This window comes from Salvelinus fontinalis, chromosome 16 (genome assembly GCF_029448725.1).
Source record: "Salvelinus fontinalis isolate EN_2023a chromosome 16, ASM2944872v1, whole genome shotgun sequence".
NCBI lineage: Eukaryota > Metazoa > Chordata > Actinopteri > Salmoniformes > Salmonidae > Salvelinus > Salvelinus fontinalis.
In genome coordinates this window covers 16469188-16486475 of record NC_074680.1, presented here as the reverse complement: position 1 = coordinate 16486475, position 17288 = coordinate 16469188, and the positions used below count along the sequence as shown (strand labels likewise).

Genomic DNA, 17288 nt, shown 5'->3' with positions numbered 1-17288 from the left:
TCTCTCTCTCTCTCGTTCAACTCTCACTCTCGTTCTCTCTCTCTGTCTCTCTCTCTCTCTCGTTCTCTCTCTCTCTCTGTGTCTCTCTCTCTCTCTCTCTCTCTGTCTCTCTCTCTCTCTAGTTGAGGATGGAGTCAGTGAGCAGACCCTACCCTCTGACGCTGCCCCCCATGCACCAGTCAGCCCCCCCATCCCGAACCAGCTACACCAGTGTCTCCCCCGAATCCTCGCCCTCTCCCCCCGACCCTCCCCCTCCTCCTCCGCCTCCCCCTCTCCCCAACCCCCCTCACCAGGCTGCCCCCACCCTGTTCGTTAAGTACAGCACCATCGCCCGCCTGCAGGGTGGCGCCAACCAGACTGCCAATCATTACAATGTCCAACCAATGGGGCAGCAGCAAGGCCCTCCACCCCCTCCCCTCCAGTCTGTCAAACCCAACTACAACACCATGCCATTGGCTCCCACTCTCTACAACCCTCCTCCCCCCTGCTCCATGCCTTCTCCAGGCTCTGCCATGGCCTCTCTGAGGCTTGGCCCCCCCAGCCCTGTTCCTCAGTTCATCCCCCCTCCTCCCCCCCAGGCCCAAACCCCGCCGCCCCCAGAGGAGGACCACCAGTGCCCCCCTCTCAGTAACACCGGGTTGCAGCAGTTTCTGGCCCAAAAGTTCCCCAGTATGAACTACAACTTCTCCGACCTGGATGGCCAACCTGAGTCCCCTCCTCCCCCTCCTGCCCTCTCCCCACCCATGTCACCCCCTGCACCTCCCAGAACCTTCTCTGGTGTCTTCCCACCTCAGACGGCTCCTAAGACCTTTGGTCCAGGGATCCCCCTGTCCCCAGTCTCACCCTCCCCTCCTTCTGGTCCAATGAAAAAGCAGCAGAGCTTCTCGACGGGCCATTCGCCCAATCAGCCGCCTCCCACCATGCCCAAACAGCACAGCTTCTCCTCTAAGACCCTCCCTCTGTCCGCCCCAATCTCCCCGACCCCCTCCCTGGTCAAACAGATAGTCAACCAGTTCCCAGGAGCCCCCCTGCCCCCACAGTCCCCCCCGGCCGTCAAGGCCAAACCAAGATGGCAGCCAGGGGGTCAGATCGCCCCCCAGTCCCCAGAGTTCCCCCCTCCTCCCCCTGAGGACAGCCTGGACTTCCCCCCTCCTCCCCACTCCGCCCCCACCCCCGCTCCTCCCCCTCTCTCCCCTGCCAAGATGGGCTCTCCTATTAAAAAGTCTCCCTCCTCCTCCTCCACCGGCTCCTTCGGGAAGAGGGGGCCTCCTCCCACCCCGCAGCGCGCCTCCTCCATCAAGTCTAACTCAGGGGAGTACCAGGAAGAGGCCCAGAGGCAGCCTAAGAAGGTGGAGTCTCTGGTCAGTAAGTTTGCCCAGCCTGGACTCGGCTCCTGCAACTCCTCTGGATCTCCTGCTAAGGACTTGGGGCCTCCTGCTCCTCCTAAACCAGGCAAGCTGAACCTGTCAGCCCTCCCTCTAGCCCTCCATGGTCTGCAGACAGGGCAGCACCGCCAGCCCAGTGGAGACTTCCCCTCTCCTCCTTCAGAGCTCGATTACTTCCCCCCTCCTCCTCCTGACTCTGAGCTGCTCCCACCGCTCCCCCTCCCCGCTGAGCTCCACCCGGGGGCCCCCAGGGTCGCAGTCGTCAACCCCCAGCCGCAGTCCACGCCCATCGCCCACCCCGTCAGCCAATCATCATGGAAGACCCAGTCTCTGAAGAAGACTCCGCCTCCGACACTGCACAGGCTGTCCCGGAGCCACACGGTCCAGGACCCCTTACCCTTGTCCCCCCCGCCCTTCAGCTGCCCCCTTCCCCCCACCCTTCCTGGGGGGCCTAAGGGTGGTACCCTCTCCTCGGTCCAACCCAACTTCCTGGAGGACCTGAACCGGACCTTGAAGAGGAAATCCATCACGCGTCACGGCTCCCTCACGCGTCACGGCTCCTCCCGGCTGGAGCCCGTCTCCATGGACGACATGGCCCTCCCCCCTCCTCCCCCAGAGCTGCTGCTGGACCAGCAGAGGGGTGGGCAGGGCGGGAGCCACGGGTACATGTCCTCAGGCTATGCAACGTTACGGCGGGGGCCGCGCCCTGCCCCGCCCAAACGGGACCAAAGCACCAAACTGACGGGAGAGTGGTAGCTAGGAGGTAGCAGATAGTGGTGGTAGCAGGGGGTGGATAGTGGTGATAGCTAGGGGGAAGAGGAGGACTAGGGCTGACCTACCCATGCTATAGACCCATCAAGACTACAGACTACAGACTGACTACAGACTATAGACCCATCAAGACTACAGACTACAGACTGACTACAGGCTACAGACTGACTAAAGCCTATAGACCCATCAAGACTACAGACTACAGACTGACTAAAGCCTATAGACCCATCAAGACTACAGACTACAGACTGACTACAGGCTATAGACCCATCAAGACTACAGACTACAGACTGACTACAGACTGACTACAGACTGACTACAGACTATAGACCCATCAAGACTACAGACTACAGACTGACTACAGACTACAGACCCATCAAGACTACAGACTGACTACAGCCAATAGACCCATCAAGACTACAGACTACAGACTGACTAAAGCCTATAGACCCATCAAGACTACAGACTGACTACAGCCAATAGACCCATCAAGACTACAGACTACAGACTGACTACAGACTATAGACCCATCAAGACTACAGACTGACTACAGACTGACTACAGCCAATAGACCCATCAAGACTACAGACTACAGACTGACTACAGACTATAGACCCATCAAGACTACAGACTGACTACAGACTATAGACCCATCAAGACTACAGACTACAGACTGACTACAGACTATAGACCCATCAAGACTACAGACTGACTACAGACTACAGACTGACTACAGACTATAGACCCATCAAGACTACAGACTGACTACAGACTACAGACTGACTACAGCCAATAGACCCATCAAGACTACAGACTATAGACTGACTACAGACTATAGACCCATCAAGACTACAGACTGACTACAGACTGACTACAGACTACAGACTGACTACAGACTATAGACCCATCAAGACTACAGGCTACAGATTGACTACAGCCAATAGACCCATCAAGACTACAGGCTACAGACTGACTACAGCCAATAGACCCATCAAGACTACAGACTACAGACTGACTACAGGCTATAGACCCATCAAGACTACAGACTACAGACTGACTACAGACTACAGACTGACTACAGACTACAGACCCATCAAGACTACAGACTGACTACAGCCAATAGACCCATCAAGACTACAGACTACAGACTGACTACAGACTATAGACCCATCAAGACTACAGACTACAGACTGACTACAGACTATAGACCCATCAAGACTACAGACTGACTACAGCCAATAGACCCATCAAGACTACAGACTACAGACTGACTACAGACTATAGACCCATCAAGACTACAGACTGACTACAGCCAATAGACCCATCAAGACTACAGACTATAGACTGACTACAGCCAATAGACCCATCAAGACTACAGACTACAGACTGACTACAGACTATAGACCCATCAAGACTACAGACTGACTACAGCCAATAGACCCATCAAGACTACAGACTACAGACTGACTACAGACTACAGACTGACTACAGCCAATAGACCCATCAAGACTACAGACTACAGACTGACTACAGACTATAGACCCATCAAGACTACAGACTGACTACAGGCTATAGACCCATCAAGACTACAGACTGACTACAGACTACAGACTGACTACAGGCTATAGACCCATCAAGACTACAGACTACAGACTGACTACAGGCTATAGACCCATCAAGACTACAGACTGACTACAGCCAATAGACCCATCAAGACTACAGACTACAGACTGACTACAGACTATAGACCCATCAAGACTACAGACTGACTACAGCCAATAGACCCATCAAGACTACAGACTACAGACTGACTACAGACTATAGACTGACTACAGCCAATAGACCCATCAAGACTACAGACTACAGACTGACTACAGACTATAGACCCATCAAGACTACAGACTGACTGCAGCCAATAGACCCATCAAGACTACAGACTACAGACTGACTACAGACTACAGACTGACTACAGCCAATAGACCCATCAAGACTACAGACTACAGACTGACTACAGACTATAGACCCATCAAGACTACAGACTGACTACAGCCAATAGACCCATCAAGACTACAGACTACAGACTGACTACAGACTACAGACTGACTACAGCCAATAGACCCATCAAGACTACAGACTACAGACTGACTACAGCCAATAGACCCATCAAGACTACAGACTGACTACAGGCTATAGACCCATCAAGACTACAGACTGACTACAGACTACAGACTGACTACAGACTACAGACTGACTACAGACTATAGACTGACTACAGCCAATAGACCCATCAAGACTACAGACTGACTACAGACTATAGACCCATCAAGACTACAGACTGACTACAGACTATAGACTACAGACTACAGACTGACTACAGACTATAGACTACAGACTACAGACTGACTACAGACTATAGACCCATCAAGGCTACAGACTGACTACAGGCTATAGACCCATCAAGACTACAGACTACAGACTGACTACAGACTACAGACTGACTACAGACTACAGACTGACTACAGACTACAGACTGACTACAGACTATAGACCCATCAAGACTACAGACTGACTACAGGCTATAGACTACAGACTACAGACTGACTACAGACTATAGACCCATCAAGACTACAGACTGACTACAGGCTATAGACCCATCAAGACTACAGACTATAGACTGACTACAGGCTATAGACCCATCAAGACTACAGACTGACTACAGGCTATAGACCCATCAAGGCTACAGACTGACTACAGACTACAGACTGACTACAGACTACAGACTGACTACAGACTACAGACCCATCAAGACTACAGACGATATGGAACCCACAGGCCTCTCTCCCCCACGCCACGGTCGTATTCACGAGACACCAAACGGAAGAAAAAGGACCGAAACAGTGACTGAGGGACTTACCTGAACTTGTCCAATAAGAAAATATTTTTTTTTGTTGCAAAAACGTTTCATTACGGTGAACACTAATGAATACAACCCTGAACTCAGCCTGTCTCCTCTCCTCTCCTCTCATGCCACACAGACAGGACTGAACCAGAAGAAGAATCTTGTTCCTTGTAATCCCAGATTGTTATTCCTTACTCTGTCTACATTATTATAACTGTAAAGAGAGCAAGCCAATCCACCTATCGAGCTTTTCCACATGTTTGTGTCGCTTTGCATTGAAATCTAACAAGAATTTAGCTGCAATATAAACAGGTACTGTTTTGGGGGTTTGGGAGGGACTTCATATGGGGAGGGGAGGGGGGGGGGGGGTAACTTTACTGTTTTTTCTATCAGATGATTTAATACCTGGAAGATATTATTATTTTAAAGTTCTGTTTTAAAAAGCGTAGTGAGTGGATATGAACTGCGAGTAGTGGAGACCATGGCTCTGGGCCAGGGTGTTACGTGCGTCAGGGTCAGCTTCAGCCAAGTCACATGTAATGCCCTGGTCCAGAGCTAGTGGAGAGACAGACAGGTGTGTACAGGAGCAGTATATAGGGAGGATCCTTGGTGTAGCTGGATATGGGACAGACAGCCACTAGTGTAGTTGGATATGGGACAGACAGACAGACACTAGTGTAGTTGGATATGGGACAGACACTAGTGTAGTTGGATATGGGACAGACACTAGTGTAGTTGGATATGGGACAGACACTAGTGTAGTTGGATATGGGACAGACAGACAGACACTAGTGTAGTTGGATATGGGACAGACACTAGTGTAGTTGGATATGGGACAGACACTAGTGTAGTTGGATATGGGACAGACACTAGTGTAGTTGGATATGGGACAGACACTAGTGTAGTTGGATATGGGACAGACACTAGTGTAGTTGGATATGGGACAGACACTAGTGTAGTTGGATATGGGACAGACAAACAGACACTAGTGTAGTTGGATATGGGACAGACAAACAGACACTAGTGTAGTTGGATATGGGACAGACAAACAGACACTAGTGTAGTTGGATATGGGACAGACAAACAGACACTAGTGTAGTTGGATATGGGACAGACAAACAGACACTAGTGTAGTTGGATATGGGACAGACACTCGTGTAGTTGGATATGGGACAGACACCAGGCTAACACCCCCCCCCCCCCCATGTGGTTGTGTCTGAAATGGCCGCCTATTCCCTTTCGTAGTGCAGAGGGCCTATAGGGCTCTGGTCAAAAGTAGTGCACTATATTGGGAATAGCTTTCTGTTTCAGACACAGCCTGTTTCTGTCCATCTGTCTGTCTGTAGAGTATGCAGACACATTGTGTTAATTCTATTACAGATGTTTTGCAAAAAGGTTAAAAGTCCCTGTACAACTGTTAGATTGATTGGCTTATGTTTTAATGATCCTCTCAGATGGTCATGGCTTTGATTGGACAAGATTAAACGGTGCACAATGAAGGTCAAGCTCTACGATTGGCTGTTATGTTGATGGGGGCGGGTCTAACCTGCTCTGTCTCTTTTGGCCACATTAGCTGTCCGTCTGTCTGTATATACAGCTCCTGTCTCTAAAGGGCCTCCTTTGGCCCTGCAGACAGACAGACAAAGGAAGTACACTAAACTACAGGAAGTGCTAGGACAGCCAGGTCACATGACAGAAAAGATTCTAGAATGAAGTGAATGTTCTAGAAGCATCTCTAGACCAGACCAGATAGCCATGTAGCTCCTGACTGGGACGTACGGAAAGCCGTTTGGGTCACAGTGTGTCAAAAACAAAAATACACTTTTAATTTGACACGTCAAATGACACAGTTCCATTAAAAATGTTGTATGCGCAAGACAAGCTCACTAGTCTTGACGTTTTTCTTGCGCAGCTCGGTAGGTCGATGTCCTTATTGAGGTTTTTTTTACAGACGTGTTTAATACGTTTTATGTTAACACTTTATTCAAATATTTATGAAATGCATATTGTTATATTTGGTAGCACTTTTTAATTTTTCTTCCCCTCGACTCCAACCCCTTTGGATGCGTGGGACGAATGGGCTAGGTGTACACAAGGGTGCAATTTTTTTTATTACTCACAAAAGCTCTGACGAAGGCCGATACGTCAAGCTTATTAAAGAGCAGTGTACAGGTTTCTTCTTTTCTCTCATGTGTAAGACAAACCTCGCCACTATGGTCAGTCAGCACTGTTGAAGCTATAAAAAAATACATTTAAAAAAAAGACTGCAAACAAGCACAGACTCCGGCCAAGGTGTGTTTAAAACAGCATTGGTAAATAATCCATTATTTGTTTGACCAAATGTTAAAACATCTGAATTAAGATCGGGATCAAACATGTTAGCTATGTAGTACAATATTCTCCCATGTAACCATTCCAGAGCCAAGGGAGAAAGGATGCTGCTGCCAGCCAGCCAGCCAGCCAGCCAGCCAGCCAGCCAGCCATATCCCAAGCAGTCACACCTGATTCATCCTAGCTAGTCAATATACTGAATAATCAAGCGTTTTGTCAACATTGATGACAGTTTTGGATTTTTGGAACTTCACTTGATAAAATAACTAGTTCGCTAGCAGGATAACAAACTAAACAAGCTAGCCAGCTAGTACCTAGCCCACAAGCTAACGTTATAGTTAAGCAGCTAGCTAGCTTTATCTGGCTAGTGTGGCTTGACCGGACCGGGGTCCGACCAAAATACGTCTTAGGGGTATTTTAGATGATAAGATGGATAGTAAGTTAGCTAACCATAGCTACTGAAACAAATGATGTTGTTTTACTATGTTTTGGGGGGGGGGGGGGAAACATCCATCAATCAGCTAGCTTTGTTTCTGACCAGTACTTTCCCAGAGCGAACTAACTAGGTCTGCTTCACGTGGCAGGTCTGCTTCACGTGGCAGGTCTGCTTCACGTGGCAGGTCTGCTTCACGTGGCAGGTCTGCTTCACGTGGCAGGTCTGCTTCACGTGGCAGGTCTGCTTCACGTGGCAGGTCTGCTTCACGTGGCAGGTCTGCTTCACGTGGCAGGTCTGCGAGACAACACTTTACCAGCATCATGACATATGTATCGGTGAATATATCGCTGTGACATGCAATAGAGTGGTAGGGTAATTAACCTTTCTGGTACCAGTGGACGGTAGCGTCCCACCTCGACAACAGCCAGTGAAATTGCAGGACGCCAAATTCAAAACAACAGAAATCCCAGAATTAAAATTCCTCAAACATACAAGTATTTTCCACCATTTTAAAGATACATTTCTTGTAAATCCAACCACAGTGTCCGATTTTCAAAAAGGCTTTACTGTGAAAGCACACCATGCGATTATGTTAGGTCAGCAGAAAGCCATACAGCCATTTTTCCAGCCAAAGAGAGGAGTCACAAAAAGCAGAAATAGAGATCAAATTAATCACTTACCTTTGATGATCTTCATCTGGTGGCACTCCCAGGTCTCCATGTTAGACAATAAATGTTTGTTTTGTTCGATAATGTCCCTCTTTATGTGCAAACACATCCTTTTTGTTCGATAATGTCCCTCTTTATGACCAAAACTTCCATTTTGCGCGTTTTGTCCAGTAATCCAGTAATAAAAGGCGTGCATTAATTCCAAACAAAAAGTACAAAAAAAGTACACTAAAAGTTAGTAGAAAAATGCCAAACGATGTTTAAAATCAATCCTCAGGTTGTTTTTGTCATAAATAATCAATAATATTTCAACCGGACAAAAGCTTCGTCAATAGGAAAGGAGAAACAAGAAAGGCACGTTCCCGATCAGGCGCCTCGCTGATGAATGGAAATTTCCACTGGCCGCTGATTGAAAGTGCTGTATCTCCCTCATTTTTCAGAGTAAAAGCCTGAAACAATGCCTAAAGACTGGCCACATGTCCAGGAAGGCAAGGAGCTCGTGAACTGGGTCCTAAGTCTTTGTATGGTGGATAGGCTTTCAATGGAAAAACAGCCTTTCAAAATAATAGTACTTCCTGGTTGGATTTTCCTCGGGTTTTCGCCTGCTATATCAGTTCTGTTATACTCACAGACATTATTTTAACAGTTTTGGAAACTTTAGAGTGTTTTCTATCCAAATCTACTGATTATATGCATATCCTATCTTCTGGGCCTGAGTAGCAGGCAGTTTAATTTGTGCACGCTTTTCATCCAAAATTCCGAATGTTGCCCCCTACCCTAGTGAAGTTAATTTTTATTAACTACTTTTTAAAAATTATGAACGTTCAATTATTATGTGACTTGCAGTCATATTCAGGTCCCGATTGGTCAACAAGTAGTGTTATTTGACTTATACTTCTTTTTTTTGACACGCGGTGACCCAAACGGCATTCCATTTGACACGCAATGACCCAAACGGCATTCCATTTGACACGCAATGACCCAAACGGCATTCCATTTGACACGCAATGACCCAAACGGCATTCCATTTGACACGCAATGACCCAAACGGCATTCCATTTGACACGCGGTGACCCAAACGGCATTCCATTTGACACGCGGTGACCCAAACGGCATTCCATTTGACACGCGGTGACCAAAACGGCATTCCATTTGACACGCGGTGACCCAAACGGCATTCCATTTGACACGCGGTGACCCAAACGGCATTCCATTTGACACGCGGTGACCCAAACGGCATTCCATTTGACACGCGGTGACCCAAACGGCATTCCATTTGACACGCGGTGACCCAAACGGCATTCCATTTGACACGCGGTGACCCAAACGGCATTCCATTTGACACGCGGTGACCCAAACGGCATTCCATTTGACACGCGGTGACCCAAACGGCATTCCATTTGACACGCGGTGACCCAAACGGCATTCCATTTGACACGCGGTGACCCAAACGGCATTCCATTTGACACGCGGTGACCCAAACGGCATTCCATTTGACACGCGGTGACCCAAACGGCAATCCATTTGACACGCGGTGACCCAAACGGCATTCCATTTGACACGCGGTGACCCAAACGGCATTCCATTTGACACGCGGTGACCCAAACGGCATTCCATTTGACACGCGGTGACCCAAACGGCATTCCATTTGACACGCGGTGACCCAAACGGCATTCCATTTGACACGCGGTGACCCAAACGGCATTCCATTTGACACGCGGTGACCCAAACGGCATTCCATTTGACACGCGGTGACCCAAACGGCAATCCATTTGACACGCGGTGACCCAAACGGCATTCCATTTGACACGCGGTGACCCAAACGGCATTCCATTTGACACGCGGTGACCCAAACGGCATTCCATTTGACACGCGGTGACCCAAACGGCATTCCATTTGACACGCGGTGACCCAAACGGCATTCCATTTGACACGCACATTGTTGTTTCACACTAATGCCTTCTCTTTTAATGTCATTAGGTCCCAAATTGCACCCTATTCCATATGTAGTGCACTGTTTTTGCACGGACCGCGGCCCATATGCCGATGTGAGCGTCCTGTTCCAGGGGATTGTTATTGTACATCAAGCTGCCTCGATACAGAAACAAGAGATTGGCTCCAGCTCCTATGGCCCTTTCTGGCTCTGACCAGGTGGGAATGGAATATCGTGTCCAGTGTTTCATTTATAAATCGGGAGTTGCCGGAACAAAAAGTGAGCTCGAGAGGGGGGTGTGACCTGGGGTGTTCTGAGGTACTGAGAACAAAAAGTTACTCAAAAAAAGCATTGCATGCAGGTCACATTTGTGTAGTGGCATAGAGCAGAGGAACTTACAGAAGTTGCACACATGGAAAAACATTTTTAGTAGCCTTTGGGTGCAGGAACTGCCTCTTATAAACGCATTTCATGCAATTGTCATTTTACCAGACTGGAGACTTTGGCATAATTTTTTTTGGATGATGCTTTCAAAAGAACTGAGAACTCGGAGCTGGCAAATCTCCGACTTCCAACTTCATTGTGTTCAAAACAACTGGGAAATTGGGGGGAAATGAGTTTTGAACGGTCATCCGACTGGGGAACGGTCATCCGACTGGGGAACGGTCATCCGACTGGGGAACGGTCATCCGACTGGGGAACGGTCATCCGACTGGGGAACGGTCATCCGACTGGGGAACTCTGACCTCTTTCTCGAGCTCTAACTTTCCGACCTGAAGATCACTGACGTCATGATTCAATCTAGTTTTGATTCCATCTAGTTATGATTCAATCTAGTTATGATTCAATCTAGTTATGATTCCATCTAGCTATGATTCAATCTTAGTTTTTTTCCCCCAGTGTTCCCAGTTGTTCTGAAACCACCATAATACCACACAGTGTTGTCTTGAATCGACCAATAGCCCCGGCCTAGGTGTGTGGAGACACAGTGTTGTCTTGAATCCACCAATAGCCCCGGCCTAGGTGTGGAGACACAGTGTTGTCTTGAATCCACCAATAGCCCCGGCCTAGGTGTGTGGAGACACAGTGTTGTCTTGAATCCATCAATAGCTAGGTGTGTGGACACACAGTGTTGTCTTGAATCCATCAATAGCTAGGTGTGTGGAGACACAGTGTTGTCTTGAATCCATCAATAGCTAGGTGTGTGGACACACAGTGTTGTCTTGAATCCATCAATAGCTAGGTGTGTGGAGACACAGTGTTGTCTTGAATCCATCAATAGCTAGGTGTGTGGACACACAGTGTTGTCTTGAATCCATCAATAGCTAGGTGTGTGGAGACACAGTGTTGTCTTGAATCCATCAATAGCTAGGTGTGTGGAGACACAGTGTTGTCTTGAATCCATCAATAGCTAGGTGTGTGGAGACACAGTGTTGTCTTGAATCCATCAATAGCTAGGTGTGTGGACACACAGTGTTGTCTTGAATCCATCAATAGCTAGGTGTGTGGAGACACAGTGTTGTCTTGAATCCATCAATAGCTAGGTGTGTGGAGACACAGTGTTGTCTTGAATCCATCAATAGCTAGGTGTGTGGAGACACAGTGTTGTCTTGAATCCATCAATAGCTAGGTGTGTGGACACACAGTGTTGTCTTGAATCCATCAATAGCTAGGTGTGTGGAGACACAGTGTTGTCTTGAATCCATCAATAGCTAGGTGTGTGGACACACAGTGTTGTCTTGAATCCATCAATAGCTAGGTGTGTGGACACACAGTGTTGTCTTGAATCCATCAATAGCTAGGTGTGTGGACACACAGTGTTGGCTACAATATGAGGAAGAAAGTATAGTCCTAAAAATGCTTTCCTATTTCACTGACTCATCCCCCATGATGCACAGCTCACTGCTGATTGATCTGATATGTTGGTTGATTAAAGCAGACTAGTCTTCTCTTTTCAGCAGGAGCCATTTTCTTTCCAACCAGTGTTTTTCCACGGGCGTAGACTATTTCAAATATTGCGAAAGGCCAGTTTTGTTCACTGATAGATTTGCGTTCCCGACTGTAGGCTATGCCTTGTTATTGGGCTACACGCTAGGGGTTCTTTTCCGTATTCTTTTGGAACTGCACTGTTCGGGCTCGTAAGTAAAGCATTTCACTGTAAGGTCTACACCTGTTGCATTCGGCGCATGTGACTAATACAATTTGATTTGATTTGGGGGCAACTCAAATGAACTTTAAAAATTATTTTTCATGCCACGAGAGGTACCGTATCCGGCCAAATAGGTGCCAGAACAAAATCGTCCGGATCCTGTTCTGGCAGAATCTGGCTCAAATGAAGCACTGATTGGATCCGTTGGGAACCGACTGGTTTTTACATTCTCAGTAGTAAGAAGAGGCTGTAGCATGAACTAAGACCACATCTGGTGATCTGTCTGTCTGTGTACCTGTCTGTCTGTGTGTTGTTTGGTTAAAACCAGGCATGCCCATTGGTTCATCTAGTAAGTCAGTACCTAGAAATTATGTATGCTGCACAATGTGAACGTGTGTACTACATCATACACAACGTTGTGTAGAGTGGAAGGTGAACGTGTGTACTACATCATACACAACGTTGTGTAGAGTGGAAGGTGAACGTGTGTACTACATCATACACAACGTTGTGTAGAGTGGAAGGTGAACGTGTGTACTACATCATACACAACGGTGTGTAGAGTGGAAGGTGAACGTGTGTACTACATCATACACAACGGTGTGTAGAGTGGAAGGTAAACATGTGTACTACATCATACACAACGTTGTGTAGAGTGGAAGGTAAACGTGTGTACTACATAATCATACCGCTGCCTTTTACGTCTGTCAACAGGAAGTGACATCAGCAGCATTTAAACAGTTCTGTCCTTAATTTCAGGTGAAGAACAACCTAAATATGATTAACTGAAGGTCAAAGGAGCTCTATAAAGGCAACAACATTCGCTGCTGTAACGGGGAAAATTAAAACCTAAAATGCATTTAAACTGAATAAAAATGTGCAAATGATACCTCTGCATATCTCAGTGTCTGACCGAGTGTTTCTGTTAAACTTGCATTGTATTTCTTTCGATGAGGCTATGATGGGGAGAGCTGTGTGTATTGTGAAGTGTGTGTGTGTGTAGATCACTTAGTGGGAGTCAGGGTGGCCTGCACTACATTCCACTGTGCTGACAGAGGGTCCGGCTCTCCATCTTGCATTGGCTCCTGTGTGTCACCTGACCCCTTATTGGAGTTGTGATTGGCTCCTGACTGAGCCTGGATTTACAGTGCATTCGGGAAAATATTCAGACCCCTTCACTTTTTTCCAAATGTTGTTACGTTACAGCCTTGTTCTAAAATGGATTAAAATGTTACCCTACAATGGTACCCTAAATGTTACCCTACAATGGTACCCTAAATGTTACCCTACAATGGTACCCTAAATGTTACCCTACAATGGTACCCTAAATGTTACCCTACAATGGTACCCTAAATGTTACCCTACAATGGTACCCTAAATGTTACCCTAAAATGGTACCCTAAATGGTACCCTACAATGGTACCCTAAATGTTACCCTACAATGGTACCCTACAATGGTACCCTAAATGTTACCCTAAATGGTACCCTACAATGGTACCCTAAATGTTACCCTACAAAGCAACATCAGGTTCATAGAAATGGTTGCAAATGTATAATACAAAAATTTTAATATTACATTTACGTAAGTATTCAGACCCTTTACTTTGTTGAAACACCTTTGGCAGCGATTACAGTCTCAAGTCTTCTTGGGTATGACGCTACAAGCTTGGCACACCTGTATTTGGGGAGTTTCTCCCGTTCTTCTCTGCAGATCCTCTCAAGCTCTGTCAGGTTGGATGGGGAGTGTCACTGCACAACTATTTTCAGGTCTCTTCAGAGATGTTCGATCGGCTTCAAGTCCGGGGTCTGACTGGGCCACTGAAGGACATTCAGAGATTTGTTCAAGAAGCCAGTCCTGCATTATCTTGGCTGTGTGCTTAGGGTCATTGTCCTGTTGGAAGGTGAACCTTCGCCCCAGTCTGAGGTCCTGAGCGCTCTGGAGCAGGTTTTCACCAAGGATCTCTCTGTACTTTGCTCTGTTTATCTTTCTCTCGATCCTGACTTGGGTTGCAAAGGGTTGGAAAGTTTACTGAAATTTTCCATGGGAAATTAAGCCTGGACATTTTGCTGAAATTCATCAAAAAAAGGTTAGCTTATAGCAGTGAACCTTTTTGTGGGATACACATAAGGCAATTCTAGGTCTTTGGGCATATTTTGGTTAAACTATCCTCAATTCAATGGAATTGCAACCCTCTGCATGTACAGTGCACTCTTCCATCACATGTACAGCTGATTCTCAAGATCTTGCACACTGATGAGATGCTATTGAGCCCACACTACTACACTGTCTGAGCCAAGGACTACATGCTTTCTGGTGAGTTTTATTACAATACTGGGCGAGGTGAATATATTTTATATGACATACATGATTTTTTGTTTAATAGTAAATAATTGCCTACAGCAAAGTGTGTTAATCATTTCTAACTTGTTAACAATTTCTGCTAGTTAGTTTTTGCTATCATGTGGGTTTTAGCTTGCTTGAGGAGTGTTAATTCACCTGTTTCCATACATGTATAAAATAAAATAATCGATAGGATAAGCTCTTTCTCCCTCCTCTCTTCTCCCTCCTCTCTCTTCTCTCTCCTCTCTCTTTCTCCCTCCTCTCTCTCCTCTCTCTTTCTCCCTCCTCTCTCCTCTCTCTTTCTCCCTCCTCTCTCTCCTCTCTCTCTTTCTCCCTCCTCTCTCTCTTTCTCCCTCCTCTCTCTCTTTCTCCCTCCTCTCTCTCTTTCTCCCTCCTCTCTTCTCATTCCTTTCTCATAATTCCTCCGTCTTTTGTTGATCTGTGGGAGCAGAACATCTAGATCATCATAACAAATGACTTTTCACTCTGTGGAGTCTATGAATAAACTGACAACATGGCTGTCTGTCAAGTGTACTGCATCATACGAGAGCATGTTTTCAAAGTGTCATTTGTTCTATTATCAAACTATCTGATTAATTTAGGCCAATAATAAATAGTTTACAGATCAAATGCAATTTATTGATTATATAAACAAATTTGTGCACGAGAAATAATATTTTTGTGGGTATGGTACATTTCTGGGATTATTTATTTCAGCAACACTTCACATGTTTTGTTCAGTGTACATTTATTCAACGCAAAGCCTGAATACCAACTACTGAGAAGTGCGAAGGAAAGGCGGACATTTCCTAAGTCTGAATCGGGCCTATATAGAGTAATGTTTCTTCTCATCTATTTAAAAAATAAAATAAAATCCCTTTCAACCTCCCCCCCCCCACCCCCCAAATCGTGTTTAGAATATTAATCCAAGTAGAACTCAACTCCTTAAAATAATCTCTTCAAATAAATTCTGTAGTATACCTAGTCCTTAATATTTACAAGTCAATGGTTGACTTGTTCAAATCAATAAACATCCAGTTTAGTCTGTTTTCAGGGTTGCGTATGTGTGTTAGAGCATTATAATGTTATATATAACAGTCCACAGTCAGCCTGACAGATATTCCTTGTTAAGACTTCACTGTTTCGGCTTTGAAGTCAGACGAATACTATTATTATTATTATATTATATTTTTTTTATATTATATTTGACGAATACTTACACGACGCATCATTACCATTACATGTTTAGACAAAGAAATTAAGACAACGTTTTATTAGCCAGATATCCAAGAGGGACGTAACAAAATGTTTCCGTCTGGCACAAGTAAACAAATAATGGCAGTTTACATTCTGTTCATTTGGCTTGAATCTGTAGGATGTTTTTTACTTGGCCACAAATCCCAGTAAACCAGTTCCGACAGTAAGAACGGAGCGCATCTGGAAGCCTTGTTTACATATAGTGACTCTCCCAGAGGTGAGCGCTGGGCTGAGGCTCTCTACTGCAGCCTGGAGTCGTATCATCTCCTCAGAGCTGTCTAACTGTCTTCCTACTGCAGCCTGGAGTCGTATCATCTCCTCAGAGCTGTCTAACTGTCTTCCTACTGCAGCCTGGAGTCGTATCATCTCCTCAGAGCTGTCGAACTGTCTTCCTACTGCAGCCTGGAGTCGTATCATCTCCTCAGAGCTGTCTAACTGTCTTCCTACTGCAGCCTGGAGTCGTATCATCTCCTCAGAGCTGTCTAACTGTCTTCCTACTGCAGCCTGGAGTCGTATCATCTCCTCAGAGCTGTCGAACTGTCTTCCTACTGCAGCCTGGAGTCGTATCATCTCCTCAGAGCTGTCGAACTGTCTTCCTACTGCAGCCTGGAGTCGTATCATCTCCTCAGAGCTGTCTAACTGTCTTCCTACTGCAGCCTGGAGTCGTATCATCTCCTCAGAGCTGTCGAACTGTCTTCCTACTGCAGCCTGGAGTCGTATCATCTCCTCAGAGCTGTCGAACTGTCTTCCTACTGCAGCCTGGAGTCGTATCATCTCCTCAGAGCTGTCGAACTGTCTTCCTACTGCAGCCTGGAGTCGTATCATCTCCTCAGAGCTGTCGAACTGTCTTCCTACTGCAGCCTGGAGTCGTATCATCTCCTCAGAGCTGTCGAACTGTCTTCCTACTGCAGCCTGGAGTCGTATCATCTCCTCAGAGCTGTCGAACTGTCTTCCTACTGCAGCCTGGAGTCGTATCATCTCCTCAGAGCTGTCTAACTGTCTTCCTACTGCAGCCTGGAGTCGTATCATCTCCTCAGAGCTGTCTAACTGTCTTCCTACTGCAGCCTGGAGTCGTATCATCTCCTCAGAGCTGTCGAACTGTCTTCCTACTGCAGCCT

The 17288-nt window shown here is 46.5% G+C and overlaps 1 protein-coding gene across 1 annotated transcript in view; it reads left to right on the top strand.

The window, feature by feature from the left end:
• The window catches only part of LOC129812713 (ras-associated and pleckstrin homology domains-containing protein 1-like), a 262711-nt gene extending 249242 nt beyond the window's left edge, over window positions 1–13469 (top strand). The window contains exon 17 of the mRNA XM_055864530.1: window positions 123–13469. Within this exon, the coding sequence (XP_055720505.1) occupies window positions 123–2141 (2019 nt within the window). The 3' untranslated portion in view covers window positions 2142–13469. The remainder of the gene's footprint in view (window positions 1–122) is intronic.
• The last annotated feature ends 3819 nt before the right edge of the window (window positions 13470–17288 follow it).